Source organism: Lonchura striata, chromosome 1A (assembly GCF_050655825.1).
Source record: "Lonchura striata isolate lonStrDom1 chromosome 1A, ASM5065582v1, whole genome shotgun sequence".
NCBI classification, from domain to species: Eukaryota; Metazoa; Chordata; class Aves; order Passeriformes; family Estrildidae; genus Lonchura; species Lonchura striata.
In genome coordinates this window covers 58,832,564-58,849,697 of record NC_140741.1, presented here as the reverse complement: position 1 = coordinate 58,849,697, position 17,134 = coordinate 58,832,564, and the positions used below count along the sequence as shown (strand labels likewise).

The following is a 17,134-nucleotide window of genomic DNA, read 5'->3' as shown; positions in this document are numbered from 1 at the left end:
AATCCTCCCTTTAAATAAAATGAGCAGGTTTTTTTACCTGGAGCACGTTTTTTGCTTGCTCCACCATCTTCAGGTCCCTTCTTGTTGCTGAGTATTGAAATGGAGCATTGCAGCAGCAGGAGGTGGTTTAGAGAAGGTCTGCACTGAGCAAACCTGCTCCTGGGTACGTTCTGCCCAGTCCATCATGAGAGAGGAGCATTTCCCACTCAGTTGCTGGGAGTGTTTTCCTGCTCACATGGGGCAGTGCTGGTGCAGACAGTGCACTGTAGCTCCCTGCTCCTGCTGTGGAGCTCCAAGAGAACGTGGAACGGTGGATCTGGACACCGGTGTTCGTAGCTGGTTGAACAAGTGATGCCGGTGCATGAGACTGGTGCTTCCAAACGTACCTGCCATGTCTGGCTGTGGGCAGCGTGGTGGCAGCTCCTGGTGAAATGTATATTCTCCTGCTTATTTATTAGGCAGCACTTATGGATCAATTCTGTTTGGTGTTTGCACACTGACTGATACAAGGTTACAGTTCAGTAGAGGTAACAAAAATAGCCAGGTAAAATACGTGTACTCTGATGCTTTCGTGTATTCCAGGAGTTGGTATTTAGCTTGTGTCTGATATCTGGTACTTCAAGTTAAAATGGATGTGCTGCAAAACCTATAAAAATTGCAACAAAATGTCTATACTGTGTAAATGGGCATGCATTTCTTTTTTACAGCAAGAGGTATTGCTAGTGTTGAAATCACTTTCACTGCTCAGAGCAGCTGCTCAGAAGTGGTGAGAATCTATTTCATCTTACAAATAGCTAATCCTAAATAATGGCTTTATTTGGGCCTTGACAAGAAGTAGCTCACTGTTTTATCTCTAGGAGAGAGTATATATTACACAAGAAGGTTTTGGGGAGGAAATGTGCCACTAGTTCATGTAATCATTGAACTTTTTTTCCTTCTACATGGGCTCTGTACTTCAGGTAGCAAATCTCAAAAGTTCATCCACAGTAACCTTTACTGCAGGAATTGTTCCATAATTTTTTTTTAGTGTGGGCAGTTCAAATGCACTTTTAAGTATGTGATTTGAAGTCAGCAATATGCTGTTCTTCTTATGCTGCATTTTTCTTTTTCTGTCCAGGAACCCAGTGGTAACCACACTCCTCCTCAGTTGTCTCCATCACTTAGCCAAAGCACTTTCACTACTGGTGGCTCCCTGGACGTTCCCCACATTATCATGCAGGGCGATGCAAGGAGAAGAAGAAATGAAAACTATTTTGATGATATTCCCCGGTCGAAGCTGGAGAGGCAGATGGCACAGGTAGGACTAAAACCGGTGCTGGTAAAAGGCCGGGCCTTGCTGCTTTTGGTTACAGGACTAATCCTGACCAGAGCAAGGGGTGTATATGAAGGCTGAGTTGCAATGTTTGACAATTTTTCCAAGCTGTCTGTTCCAGCTCTCTGTATTTCAAGTAGTGTAAATTGATTTGTTGGTATGCAATCTCTCCTCAGAGGTAGAGGTTTGAGGACATTTAGATGCATGGAGGCTGAGATGAAGGTGGCTCCTGTGCACCAGAGTGTGCTGTCTTCCCCCAGCACCAACTCTGCCCCTCATTTTTATAATAAGGTGCAGATTCCTGAAATTCTGAGCAACCTAGATAAAAGTAAGCTTGTATCAGGTCACTGCTGGAAACTCAGATGACTTGAAGAGTGATGATTGCTGTATTTATTAATGAGAAGGGTCAGAATTCTGCAAAAATGTGATCTGGGGATATATTTTGATTATTTAAAAATAAGATTTAACTATGCAAAAAATTATTTGAATAGCACTAGACTCAACTGTGTGTTAAATCAAACTGTTAATGAAAGAAAGCTTAAAGTAGCCTCTATGTTTACATTTTTTTCACCCAACCACTGAAAGAGTACTGATAACTTTAAATTTAGCATAAATTAAGTGACACCACAGGACCATAGAACCATGTAGGATGGAAAACATCCTTAAGGTCTTCAACTCCAATCCTTAACTCAGCACTGCCATGTTCATCACTCAGCCATGTCCCAAAGAGCCACACCTACATGTTGTTTGAACAATTCCAGGGATGATGATTGAACCACTGTCTGGACAACTCACTCCAATGCCTGACCACCCGGTTCAGTGAAGAAATTTTTCCTAATATTCAATCTAATGCACATTAAATTATGCATGGACAGTCTGTTGGTGAAAATGCTTTAGGATGAGCTCAACTGGTTTTCAGTGATACCTGTGATGATGAAAGACAGCCAGGTCTTATGCTGCATGCTGGAAACAGGACTTTGATTTGCCATCAGAAGCAGATGGGCAGCCAGGGCAGTTCCTGGAGCAACTCATTCCACGAAGGACCAGGTTGCTGCATGCTTCCCTGCATGAGGCTTCCCAGCAGTGGCTCTGCCTGCCACAACCCAAAATAGAACCTCTGTCCAAAATTCGGCCTCAAAATGGAAACAGCTATGCAAATAACTGTATTATAATGAACAAAAGGCTGCAGTCTGTCAGCTAATTATATGAACAAGAAGTAATTAAATAAAAACAAGCAAAACAAGGTGCTGCCATTACCTGGAAAAACAGAAACAAATTGAATTCCATTTGTTCAGAGGACATTTCTAGAGAAGTGAAATTGCATTTGGTTGGGTGGGGCTGTTGCCTTGCCCTTTTTTAAATCTAATTTTCTGCTATAAAACCTTCTTGCACAGAATTAAGGAGAAAGTTGCTGAGTGAACGAACTTGTTTTCAAACCAAAGTCTGCTGGGCTTTTGTGGCAACAATAAGGTTAAGTTGAAGTCCAGCAAAGAAAAGACAGGTTCTTAACATGAAAATATTTATTGAAGGTCATAAAATTTAGGTGTTTGAGCATAAAATGCACACTTGCTTGTGGCTGAATACACTGGTCTGTCTAATTAGTTCATTTTATCACTTTGTTCACAAATCCCCATACTCACTACCTCTTTTACTCATTAGCAGTGAAGACAAAAAATAAAACAAAACAAAAAAACACCCCTGTGCTAACAATTCTTTCTGACTCCTTTTCACTCCTTTCTTTTACTGATATTCCCAAGAGATATGACAAACTCTAATAAATGACACCTGGAGATTTTCTTTGTGCTGTTGAATACTGCATTTCCAGAAGGACTGATATGTTACATGTCCAAAGACAAAACTGAGCAGTTGTTAATTAGACCACTGCAAACTCCTGTACAACCAATTAAGTGCTTAAGGGTTTTTTTTCTGTTGATGGGGTTTTGTTTGGGTGGGTGGGTGAGTGGATGATTGGTTTTTGGGGCTGTTTTTCTTTTGGTTTGGTTTTTTTTTGGTGGTTTTTAGGGTTTTTTGTTGTTTTTTTTTTTTTCTGTTAGTATTGTGGGTGTGTACCCACTGAATGGATGACTTCAGTGCCTTCTTTCTAATTTTAACCATTGAATATAGCTGTCATCCTTGGAGACTCCAAAGAGGAAAATGGATTCAGATTAAATCCATAAAATTGTGGTTTGTGTTGTTCCCTGAACTCCAATCTGTTTGAAGTCTTTTTCAGCTCTGCCCCCAAATTCTGCATCCCTGATGTATGTAAAATTCCCTTTGACTTTAATGGGAAAGTCAATGACTCCCTCTGGTGATCATTCTCAATAAATTGGATTCACCCCATTAAGAGGCTAATCAGGGATTTCTTCAACCATTCTAGCCCAAAAATAGATTCTTAAATTTATTTTGTGCAATGTGTGGTCTGCCAAAATGAAATATATTTCCTTCCGTCTTTTCCTTGAAAACCTCTTTGAAATTAAAAGTAAAATAATTGTTTCTGCAAAGTAAAGGAGGTCCAACTGATTCTTAGCATAAAACTTCTGCTCTGTGTGTTGTGGGGTTTTGGGGGTTTTTATTGTATCTAGCAACTTTCTCCTTGCAGTTTGCTGGTTCCTTTGGCTTGTGTCAGATCAGCAGCAACTTCTGAACTGACACCAGTCCAGCTTTCCAGCTACAATACTTCTCACATACAGAATGATCTAGAGGGATTATTTGAATTGCTTTGAGAATGTTCTTTTGTCTTAACCCTTTCTTTGCTAGGCTGTTTGCATGCCGCTGTATGAATCTGCATGTTTACTGGATGCTATAGTTCACAAATGTGCATAAAGACATCTTGGATGCTGTGATGTTTTGGGAGTTTTAGGTATGTTCTGGATGATCAGATTAGTGGGTGTTTTTGTGGCCTTGAAGAGAGAAGCCAACATGGTATTGTGAACTTATTTATTGTATTGCTTTCATGAACTTGATTTTATTTTTAAAATGTTAGAATAAAACTATCTTATCCTTAATTTTAAATATAAAATCTGAAGATATTTTGATGAAACTGAATATTTTCATCTTTACTATGGCCTATGTTTTCACTGAACTGTTACAGGGAGTCATCAATCATGTTGATCTTTGCATCAATCAACCTATATTTCTTAAACAATGAGCACAGCAGCTTAAATCTGTTTTCCTTTGATGTGCTAGATGTGTTTAAACAGTTCTCTAAACCATAATCAAATCTGCTTGTAAGTAATACAACTCTTTGTTTCCTGGAGGAAGCACTGATTTAAATTTACTTAATGTGGGTGGTTTTGTCTCAAGGCCAGCATGTACCTTCATTTACAGTTCCCTAGCAGACTATTTGTGACCTAAGGGGAAAATTGTAATATAAACAATGAGTCTAACCAATTTAGATTCCCCAATGGAATAGATTTCGTTATCCAACCCCCCAGTTGATCATCCAGCTCCAAAAGTCTGTGATGTCTGGTTGTAGAAATCATAACTGGCAAAATGGTAATACAGAAGGTTGTGAGATGCTTTGTTTTCCAAAAAAAAGGAGAAAAAAAAAATCTAGGAAGAAATGAGTGGTCTGAGTCATCATTAGCTGTGGATGTTGAATTTTGAGCCTGCAAACTGTAGATTAGTATGATCAAATTAACGTAGTTTAAAATAGCTGAGGTTGTTCTTAAGATTGCCTAAGCCTTTAAAATAAACATTAAATAATGCAGGCAAAGCTTGATTACATTGGAACTAAAATCAATAGGAGTCCCACTGAAGGGCTCTTCATTCACCCCGAAATAGGTGCAGGGAAGAACTTTGGAGGTTGAAAATAGTCATAGGCAAGTTCATTAAAAGACATGTGCTAAAATGTCACCTTTTTAGGATTTGCAATTCTCCAGGTGGGAGAGAAACTTTAGGTACTAGCTGCAAGCATATTCCAGCTGCCAGCCCCGAGGTGGTGGCTTTTTGTTGTGCCAGGCATGTGGTGCTTTTAGCCACACTGGTCCATAAGACCTCTTGCCATGGTGCTCCGAGCTCTGCTCCTGCCCTGAGCCAGGAGTGAGGGCCAAAAACACCCTTCCCGTGGCAGGCATGCAGGGAGGTGGGAAGCACCTCTGCCCGTGGCACTCCTTGCACGAGGAGAGCTGGGGCAGGTGTTCCCTGGGGCTGGGAGGTCGGTCCTGCTGGGGCGCAGTGGCAGGAGCCTCCCTGGGGCTCCGGGGACAGCTCCAGCCTGCGCGTGCCTCCGGCAGGACAAGCCCGTAGTGAGTCCGAGCACCTTTCTAGTGGGATAAACCTCGTCATGGCCCCTACAGGGGCACCCCAGAGAGCTGTCATGGAAGGAAGAGGTCTTTTAAGATCTGAGAGGGTTGAAAAACGTTGAAAAACTTATTCACAAAGACTGACAGGAGAAGTTCTTTCCCAGAGTTGGTGAACTCAGACTTAATTTTGAAAGCCTTTCTGGGTGCTTCAGTCATATGAGCTGAGGACTCTTGCTTTTTAAAATTTTTTTTTTTCTTTTTTTTTTTTCCTAAAATGCAAGATGGCTTAAATGTAAGGTCGTTGTAATGACTGCACAGTGAGCATGAAGTAAATCTGTCCTGATTGTTGGGATTCTGCCTTTTAATGTTATTTTGTAAGATATAATAATTTGTTGCTGGGTTAGGATTGATATGCAGGGGATAATCATTTAAATGATTATCTGACAACAGATTCTTTACCTAAAGAAAATTAGTTATGTCATAAAAACAAAAAACAGAATTAGTAAAGGCAGGTTTATATTAAAATTGTAGAATAACTTTGCTTCTTTTTGAAATAGTACTTTCAACTTAGCAGTGTCTTCCAAATACTTCACAGATACTAATGCATTTGTATTTCCAGTGCACTGTGGGGCTGTAATTTAAAATCATATTTTCCATTTTTCAGCTAGGAAAACTTACATACAGGGATGTTGCAGGTTGAGTAAGATGAGAAAGAAAGTTTGAAGGAGCCTAAAATAGTCATCTTTAGTTTTGTAACTTTAAACCACAGCATGACATTTTTTATTTACTTTTTTCGTGTTTGTTTTCCCATCTGCTCTGCCTTTGAAGGATTTAAATATTACTGTGAATGAGGAAAAATATGCCCAAGAGAATACTGGTGTGTAAAATGAGATTATCTAAGAAGCAGTGAAGAAGGTTTTTTTTATCAATGGTTGAAATTACTCTTAAAATAACAGAATTCTTTACTAGTTGATTTATGAAGCAATAAAAACAAAAATATGGTCATCTAGATTCATTCTCTCGTTACTTCTTAGGCTACTTATTTCATTTTTTTATAAGCATAAAATAGTTTAAATTGTGAGGATAAATAAGCAGCCAGCTAAAAAAAGTCAAATCCAAACAAAATTCTGTAAGGTTTATATTTTAGGTGCATTATATTTTTAATATGGTAAGATGAATGAACTATGATGACCTTCAATTTAACATCAAAAGAAAAATGCTTAACTAAATCTATTGCTGGCAGTTGTATTTGTAATTCACATAGATGCAAGCACCATAGACGGCTGTATCTTGATCTGTAAATTTCAGCTCATTTTCATCCCTAGATTCCATTAGAATTGTGTATTTCATAGAATCTTGGAACCATCACTGAGCTGGGTCATCTAGTTCCAACTCCCTGCTCTGAGCAGGGACACCTCCAACTGGAGCAGGTTTCTCAAAGGCCATCCAACATGGCCTTGAACACTTCCATGGATGGGGTATCCAACATTTCTCTGAGCAATGGACAAGTAAACTGATAAAGACATTATAAGAAGTCTTCTTAATTTCTGCCTGAATAGAGAGAGAGAATTTTTTCAAGAATGTTACAGAAGCTAATATATTAAACTGAATTCATGTGAGGTGGATCATACCTACAAGCTGCTTCAGCAAATGGAATTAAAGAAGCCTCTTCTGTATTCAGTATTAATGATCCAAACTTCAGCCATAAATACCACACCAAGGAAAGGACAAATGTTCTTTATTAATTTGCTGGTTTTTACACTCAGTCTTGTGAACTATAAAGTGTACATTGAAAAGATTTTATGAAAACTGGATTTTAATACCTAACATTTGCATTTTTGATCTGCTGGAAAAAAGCTGTACTTAGAGTTTGGGGTGCTTTTCTGCAAGAGCATTTTTGTTGTTTGGGGGTATTTTTTTGAAGAAAGGTAGGTACCTATAGTCTCATAAACTTAATTAGTGTTTGTCCAGAAGTATGTATCCTCTCTGCAAGGCTAAGAGGCTGGGGTGCACTGGAAGCTGGCAACACCAGCAGAAGGGATATTGTCAATGAGAAGGAGCTCACACCTATCACCTACTTCTTGCCTGCAAGAGAGCCAGTCCAAGGGGCTCCGTTGTTGTCTGGAAATTTTCATGTGAAGTATTTTCAGGAGCAGCAGAAGAAATACACCACTGCAAAGCATGTAATTCTTCTAATAAAAAGTGATCTTTTAAGTTTCTGCTTTTCTAAAAGAAATACAAATTTCAAATTTCTCTCTTCATCTCTGAAGATTTTATTTTTTTAGAAGGAGTATTTGCAGTTATTTCTGTTAGTAAGGCAAGCTCTCCCCAGAGCTTTGAGAACATTCAGGGATGCAGCATCTACTTTTACTAAATACCTGAGGTTTTTTCATATGGGAGAAGGAAATTCAGCAAAGGGCCACTGAGATGGTTGGAAACTGAAGCAATTGCCATCTGAGGAGAGTCTGAACAACCAGGGCTGGCTGGAGAAGATGTAGCTTTGGGTACTAAGACTGAAAGAGGGACTCTGGATGCCACAAGGAACTTTCTCCCCATCTGGACCAGCAAGCAGGGGGACAGGTTGTTCACAGAGTCTGTCCAGTCTCTGTCCTTGAGGTTTTCAAGACCTGACAGGATGAAGCCCTGAGCAATCTGATCTCATCTCAGCTGCTCCTGCCTTCAGCTAGAGCTGGAGTGGAGTTTTCCTGAGCTTCCTTGCAGCATGAATTATCCTGTGATTTATATCCTTATTCTTTTTAAAGACTGCTAAGACTGCTCTATTTAATTTGAAGTGTATTGAAACTTTCAGATCTTTTTTTACCTCCCCCAGCCTAAATCACTTTGCTTCACTTTCTTTGCTATTTTATTTTCTCTGTGTAATCCTACCAAATTTCGTCTGACTGATCTGTAGTTCATCAGACCTGTTTAGAGTTCTTACCCCATTCTGAGAAGTCCCTCACTTCTGGATCCTCCTTAGAGAGCACTGGCACTCCTCCAAGCCACAGCATGAAGCAGGTCCTTGCAGATTGCCTCAAGATGTTCAGTCCATTTGTGCTTAAATACCAATAATCATTCTTGAAACATGCTGCATCAGGAGTCACACAGTGTCCAAGTCTTGCTGTACTTCTCCTTGCTGCTGCTGATTTAATCGGCCAGTTTTCCAACACAGGAAGGAAATTTGATCTGAGATGATTCATACTGAAGGACCTCATTGTGAACATCTTGAATTTTTCTTGGCTTATAGAAAGTGTCTTGGTAGCACATGGCAGGCAGTATTACACTTTTTCTTTGTTATTCTCTATAATGTATCCATAGATATAAATATGCACATGCATACATCTATTCCTGAGTGTTTATTTCAGGTGGCCAGGAGTGATGTCAGAAGGTCATGAGAACCACGGGGTGGTGACTAGATTTTTAAACATTTCTAGTCACTTACTGGTCCCTGCAGTTAGGCTGGCTATAACCTTCTGAACCTTCCTTTTCTCCCATCTTAAATAGTCTTTTAGCCCTTCTTTGGTCCTTTAGTATCTTCTGTGATTTTTCAAGGATAATTACTCCTAATTTAGGTAAATCTTTTAACATCTCCTAACATGCCATTGAGTGAAACTCATTGAGGTGTAATGAATACATCTGGGCTGCCTTCAACCCGGCCCCTGCTGCTCCTCTGTGAGCTGTCCAGGTATTCTTTTCTGCCACTTTCCCCTGCTTAGAGAGCATATGATTTCTGTGATCAGTCTTATAGTTTCTTTCCTTCTTCAGATTATCAGTCATGTTTTCCTAGTCTATAAGGAGGAAGCCTAACATTTTTCCTGGATAATTTTTTTTCACCCTTCCTTTCCTCTCCTGCATGTCAGAGTTGTGTTCCACTGTGACTAGACAGGGAAACCTTTTATGCGTGGGACACCACAAAAAGGATATGATAGCAGAGTCTTGCTGTGACATTACTCGTAAGCATTTATCTTTTGGAAAGTATTAAGATCATGGCATTTTTGATACTAATCAGGCAATAGATGATGCTATTGTTTTGCTCTTCTTCAACATATTACTTAGGAAAATGTTCTTCGTTAAACTCTTTCACAGAACTTCTGTGTCAGTGGTATTGGGTGCCCAAGTGTATTTGTGTTTACTGTGGTGGAAGTTTATGCACAGATTGAATTCTTTAGAGTTTTTTTGAGAGCATATGTTTTGGGAGCTGAAAATTGTGAGTGTTTGAAGCCTAATCTGAATTCTTCCTTCTACTGCCTATTTTTTGGCCTCAGATAATCACTTAACCTTTTTCCTTGCCTTGATTCATTCCTCTACACAATAGGGATATGCAACTTTAGGCACTTCTTCTGGATATTTCATAATTCATTAAAACTTTGAGTACTTTGAAGATATAAACTATGTATATAGTAAATGCTAAATATTTCTACAATAGTGCAAGGAAAAGGTTGATTTCTGAATTTGAACTAATTACCATACATAAAATTAATGTTCCATCTGCACTGAATTTCAGTACCTTAATCATTTAAACATTAATGAAAGCAAAACTGAGGAATGAGTTTTGCACTGCTGCCCTTCTGATTGGGCATTTGTGGAGTTGTGGGAAATTCTCAGTCTCTGCTGGTCTGCTTGATTTAATGTTGATTGTATTTAAAGATGGTTTCACTTAAGCCTAAGTCCTTCAAATATGTAATTCTGGAGGCAAGTCTGTTTGCTGAGGGAAGTTCACTTGAACAGTTCTTGCAGCAGAGACTTGCACCCAAAACTTGTGTGCTTCCATTTGGGAAAAGATGGGCTGGGGAGGGAGGGGCAGGATGAGTACCACTGACATTTGTAAAAGAGGATTAATTCACTGCCCTCTTTTTAAAAGAAGCCTGGGCACTCACTGCTGCAGGGTTACCTGTCCCTGAGTTAGCACCAGGGCAGCTGAAGGACTGAGCTGGCTGAGGACCCATGCCAATCCCTAAAGGCAAGTCCTTGAGAGGGGCAGTAATTATGAGCACACTTTTGTCTCAAGAATATCATGATGCTGAGAACTGGTTGCATGATGTGGCAGCATCATGGCAACCCCTTGCCAGTGCCGGGGAGAAATAAAACATCTGCCAGCATGCAACATCCTGCTGCATCCCCTCCTGCTTTCAATACCTCGGTGTGTACAAATAGCAGTGCCATCGGTTTTCTTTACTGCCTTGATTACCAGATGTTTGGGCATGCTGCACCAGCATGGAAATGCCTTCTCTTTGCTCTTCTGAAAACCAGAGGCACAGTCTTCTGCCATGGATTCCTATTCAGAAATCTTCCCCACCTCAGGCAAACGGATATAGGTATCACAGCAATGGGTATGGCCAGAATATCCAGAAGTCAGTTTTCTTGACATACACTGTAGGAGGTCATTGGTAACCACTAGTGCAATGTCCTAAGGCTGGCACAGCAGTAGAAGCTGCAGCAGTATTTTGCTGCTGGTCTTGCACTGAGACTATGTGTTCATCACATGGAGGAGGACTAGTCTGTAGCAAGTTGGAGGGGATGAGGTAGAAGACTGAAAAAAAGTCAAAGTTTTAATTAGCTAATGCTATCAAAATGTAGAGACCTGCATATCAGGAAAGAAGCTAAGAACTTCAAAAACAAGATGAGGGAGATGGAATTAACCAAATATGTGAAAGTTTTAAGAGTACTGAAGCTGGAGGAAGGGATATGTGCTCATGCATTTCAGATAATGAAGGAAATAAGGGACAATTAATGCCATTAGACAGCCACCAGGCTGTCTGGCAGCACTCTGTAGTCAGTCCAGAGGATGCCAGGCTTCCCTGACAGTATATAGAAGTGGTAACTTGTTCTGTCATCAGCCAGGGTGCAGGCCACAAAAGGTAAGAGCAAGAGTCGTATTTTAAGACTTGCACTTCTTTGATTTGATTTGAGCATTAGTGCAAAATTCCTGCTGCTGCTGACAAAAACCAGCAATGCACATTCTTGATGCTGTTAAGTTACTGATATATTAATTGCTATCTCTTCTGGATGCTGCAGTTGCATTTTTCATGTCTGTTTATTGCCTTTTGTTGCTGGCTGCTGAAGATAGCGTGGGCAGATCCTATGTCTGATGCTTTGTTTCAGTTGCCTGGCTACTGTAAAATGTTATCTTAGCTTTTGCTGAGGTGCCACAGATGCCTTATTGATGATTGTCCAAACAAGGAAATATATAAAAGATGCTGGTGAATGCTGTGCTTGCCTAGTTCTGCTGCTTTTGCTAGAGATGCTACAGTATGATTGCTTTACTACTACAGATTCTCTGTATGATAATGTAGAGGGTAGGCTGAAACCTTTCGTTTATGCACTGGGGTCATGGTCAATACCAAAGGTAATATTATCTATATCTTAGTATGCAAAGAAACTGTTGTTGAAAGGAGATGGTGGGCAGCTGTTTCACTAAATTGCAATGCATTCATTTCTGGTAATTTTTATAAAGAAAATGTATTTTTCCTGTTGATTGTGTTGCCATATTTTTCCCTTCTTTTCTCCCTGTGAATGTCTCCAACAGACAGAGATTTAAGTCTCAAAACTTACTTGGGACATTGACTTCAGACTTCTTCCCTGCCAAAAACTGAAAGTAACCAATATTTCTTCTGCTCTAGGCAGTTTCTATTTATCTCTACATCACGAGCACTTCTGACAAAATTGTTTTCTTGTACTCCTAGTCTGAAAGCTCTTCTAAAGTCTCTGAATAAGCTATGTTTCTTTTCAGTTAGTCCAAAAATATTTTGTCATCAAATAAATAAAATAATTACTTTGTACAACTGTTTTACTTCCTTCTTTACTATTGTTGCAAGCCTTTTCCTAATTACTCTTGCCTTTTGGCAGTTGCAGTGCATTAATATTTACAAGATGAGATACAGTTTTCTGTTTATATTAGCAGTCTTCGGTCTGTGAGATCTGGACCAACCAGAATGCAGGATATCCTTTCTCATCGATTCATCAGGTTCATAATGTAAGATACAGCGATGAATGGCTGTGTTGTCACTCTGGATGTACAGTCTGTTGCCGTGGTGTTATCTCCGGGTGTCGTGTCGCTGAGATGACAGAGCAGTCCGTACCTTGTCAGCCGTGTGCGGGGACCGTGTGTGCAGCATCCGTGTGTCGTGCCTGTGGTTAGCGTGTGTCGGCTCCGTGCTGTGCGAGCGCGCAGGACACCGCCAGCAGCCGTCTCGCCCAAGGGGGAGCTTTGAATTCTGTTCCTCGTGTTTCTGTGGGCTCCCTCTTGCAAAGCGGGAAACCGTGTAAACAGCTGGCTTTGCACAGTTTCGCCCCCGCCGTGTGTCGTGCTGCCCTCTCTGTGTCGGTCCGTAGGCTTTGCCCGGCTGAGGTTGCACAGTGCCTTTGCAGAGGCACTTCGGGCGAGTTGGAGGAAACGCTGATGGTGCCCTGAGATTTTGTCACTTCGGTGGCAGCCGTGGGTGAGAGCAAACCTAGTGGTCCATACTGCAGTGTGGCAAGGACGGCAGCCAGTTGTTCAGCAAAGTATTTGAGAGCAGCTGTAGATTTCTCCTCATTCTGTCATTTCTCCTTGGAACATTTCTGCCAGAGAGGGGTCATTTTGGCCACCGAGCATCAGAAGTATTTTAAATCTGAAGTACACCATGAACCTGTTTCCATTATTCCAAAGCCAAACATTTTAGGAGCTAAAAAAATCGTCTTCCTCTAGGAATTAAAAGACAAGCAAATAATGAGGATTTGACTGGATCTGCAGAACATTTAAATTTTTTACAGGAAAACAATTATAATTTTTTTCAGCCAGAACTGTTGTATCCATGTGTGCTCCAGTTTGTTGTTGTCATGGTGACTAATACATGTTACCATAACCAGGCATGAGGCTTAACAGGTGAAAAGTTATAAGATGTGGTCCTTGTTAAAAATAACTACATTCAAACCACTCAAAACCAGGCCTTCTTGGCTTTTTCTTCCTTTTAGCGCAGAGGCTTTTTAATGTGACATTTTTATAAAAAGACAAGGGAGGTGTTAGATTTTTATAGCAGATTTATTGAGGTTACTTCTTAGCTGCAACTGTCTCTACATCCAGGTGCGTTTAATATGAGTCAAATATACTTCTCAGAGAATGGATGAGATAGGAAAATGTGCGGCAATTGTAGAAAAAATTGTAAAGAAAATAATAGCTGTAGTCTGCTTCTTTAGCTCATTTGACATCAAGCATCCGACCCTTTCTAGAGCACTAAGTGCATTTCTGCCCATTTTTGGGGTTAGGAAACCCTGCAAGAGCACAAGGTATTGGTCTTTAAGGCTATTAAAAGTTGTCATTGCAAAAGGATTGAATCCTTAACAACTCTGACACCTGCCTTGAGACCATTTTCTGATTATAAATTCTTTATCTGCAAGATGTGTAGCAAAAAAAAATCTTCTTTTTCAAGTTGACTGAGGCCAAAGAGAGGAAAGGTTCTAGTTACAGTCATAGGGAGGTTAGAATACTAAACTGCAGGCAGTACAGAAAAAAACATGTGATAAATTGCACAGCTGTCTGATGAGCTGTAAAGTTAGATGAGGAAGAAATTATCTCTTGCCTTTCTACTTCATCAGAGAGATAAATATCTCCATCCGTATATTGTGTCATAAAAAATACATAAGCTTAAATGTTTGATTATTTCTTATAATTGCAAATTAAATATTCAAACCAGAAAATCCTTATCCTATCATATCTATTTTTAAAACTTAAATCAAACATTATAGTTGGTCTTGCACAGCAATTTATTAACATTTCTGTACTGCTTGAGAAGTGTATTAGGTGCTTATGAAGGACCTGAATCTCAATATATCACCCATAAATTGTTCCACATCAACTCCTCAGATTTATGACTAGTAATTAATATTTTTCCACCATGGCTTGAGCCTTGTGGTTTCAAGTCGTCTCCAGGTCAAAGATGGTCCTATTTTGTATTTTACTTAATGTTAGCTGTCATCATCACATCCTAAATCTCAGAATTTCAGTATCTGAATAGAGCCAGTTAGATGAGAATTCCCTTTCCTCTTGGTGAGGTTTTTAGACACAGATTTATGAATGTATTTAGATCTCTAAATCCTGTTTAAAAGTGTTTCTTCCCTAAAAAAAAAAAAAAAAAAAAAAAAAAGAAAAGAAAGGAAATTGCATGGTGAATATGTAATAGGGATTACACTTCTAAACATCTTCATGGATCTGGGCTTTGGAGACCACCTTGTTACAGCTCAGTCTAGATAGGTTGTGAATACTAACAGTAGTACTGTTTAAAAGTCTAAGGAGTTTGGTAAGAAACTTTTGCTGAATATTAAAAAACACCAGTGATACAACTGTAAAATAAAATTTTGACTATGTATAATATCTTGTCCATTCATCATAATAACCTATATCTATTTGTTTAATTTTATGCACTTTTCTTAGTAGCTGCTCTTTCTACAAGACACATGGAAGTACATAAATGGTCTCCAGAGGCAGTAGTCTGTCAGGAACAGCAGAAATCTTGTATGTCTGCATTCCCCTAACCTCAGCTCTATTGCATGTGTAGAACATCCTAGAGATATATATAGAAATCTTGGCAATTCTGTTTTGTCTAATTTAAAAGGAGTAGGTAGTAAGATGATTTTATTTATAGAGCATTCAATGGATACAAGCATGGTCTCCACACAGTCCCACTCTTAAGTGTCTCATACACAAGTTTTATTAGCCTGGTTGAAGCTTATTTCTCATTTCTTTATCAAACTGAGCCAAAACAAGAGTTAATCATTGTTCCCCTTTTCCTGCCCTTTATTTACAGACAGTAATGCCGTTCTCTATGCTTTTCATACTTAATGTGCAAAAGGGAAACAAACTGTAAAATTATGTACTCACTTTACTCCTTATGAACCCTGCTTAATTTGCCAGTGCTATCCCTTTCCTGCATGTGAGGAAAGCCACCTGCTGAGCAGTGCAACAGAAGGGTTTGGAGCACTACCCCTGGTCACTTGTTCAGTAGGAGTTCTGTTCCTGCCTCATGGCCATCCCTTGATAGAGAAATGGGTGGTCAAAAGATGTACTTTTGTAGCTTTTTTATCCTGAATTTACTCCCTGTCCACACAGGAACCTTTTGCTAAATGGCCAGGATGTGCCTCCTGAGCTCTGCTTCCTTACACAGAGCATGCAGGAGTGTGTCTTTATTAGGGAGGAAAATAAGAACTAAATCAAGTGGTCTGTTAGCTGTGGCCTTGGACAGTTCATAAGAGACAGCTGAGCACACTGTGAGAATTTGTGATAGGTGCAATCCATCTTCTCTTGTTGTGAAAGACAGATTCAGCTAATAAGGATGCAGATCCTCACCCCTTGTAATATGCTGGAAATCTTATTTTATGAGAAGAGCTGCCTCGTAAAGAAATCAGATTCCCCCTTCAGATTAAATAAGATAGAAAGTTTTTATGCATTAGCAGCCAGAAGGATTCACTTTTGTGGATACAAACTGCCAAAAATTGGAGTAATTTCTCCTGCTGCTTTCCTTTCAAAATCTGATGCTGAAGTCATATCCATGGCATATAGGCAACTTAACTAGGCAAAACAGAAATTACAGTACTGTGTAATTGGTAGAATTGCTAATGGTGCCACCAGTAACTAACTAGGTTCGATTTGTTTTATGATGTTCTCTTGCTTGAAGTTGTCATATTGGCAGGGTAATGTTGATGTTTCCAGATTTATCTCTTGCTTTTCATTGCAGAGCTGTGCAAACGCGTGTCATTTTGTTATTTTGTGACACATGAAAATGATGTACTTGTTCTGTTTACTCTGTCCTGACTTAATTAGTAAGATGTGATAGATTGCAAGACTTTGAATGTCTTTGATAAGATTTTTTTTTCATGTGTTTTTGATGCTTAATTTATTTTTGCTATAAAAGTCTAAACTTCTAGCCATGTTCTGTGTGAAATGCTGATAACAATTCCTTGTTAGTTTCAACATATATTTTAACAATATGACATACATAGAAAATACACAGAGATAAGTAAGGTAAAGAAAGAAGTAACGTAATCCAAACTAAAATAATCATATAGGAAAGGGTAAAATAGGTTGAGAGAGAATGGGCAGGAGAAGAAGGAGGATCAGGAAAGACAAGTGTAATTGCAAAAAGACAGAGTTGCAAGAAGAGCGGATTTGAGAGGCAGTCCAGACCAGAGAGGATAGGAGAGAAGTCAGAGTGATGGCAGAGGGAAGAGGGCTTAGGAAGAGGAGAAATCCATGTGTGGGTAATTTGCAGCATGGATCTGCAAGGTAGAAGGAGCCCCTAAGGAGAGGTCAGCTCAGGTCCTATGGAGCCATGACCAAATGGCAAGTGAGACCCAGACCAGCACTGCCAGGCTGGGGACATTCCTGCACTGATGCCTACACTGGCTCTTTTGGAGGGAAGTGTGCTGCAGAGGGATTTGGCAGCAAACTGCACTCCTACCTATGTTCTCTGAGAGCTTTGAGGAAAGAAGGGAGATGACAGCTCAGAAAGGCAATCTCCTGTATCAATGAGAATGATGAATGTGGAAGGGCAATGTGAGTACCTCCACAGTGAGGCATCAAGAGAAGGTGATCAAAGTAAATATTCGT

At 39.7% G+C, this 17,134-nt stretch overlaps 1 protein-coding gene across 7 annotated transcripts in view; it reads left to right on the top strand.

The window, feature by feature from the left end:
• Positions 1-17,134, top strand: part of ANKS1B (ankyrin repeat and sterile alpha motif domain containing 1B) — a 398,399-nt gene that overhangs the window by 352,929 nt on the left and 28,336 nt on the right. For 5 of the 7 annotated variants that reach the window (XM_077783569.2, XM_077783570.2, XM_031507475.3 and 2 more), the window contains 2 exons: positions 1,118-1,297; positions 12,452-12,526. In XM_077783569.2, coding sequence (XP_077639695.1) covers positions 1,118-1,297; positions 12,452-12,526 — 255 coding nt within the window. The remainder of the gene's footprint in view (positions 1-1,117; positions 1,298-12,451; positions 12,527-17,134) is intronic. The other 2 variants (XM_031507479.3, XM_031507463.3) reach the window with 2 other exon arrangements.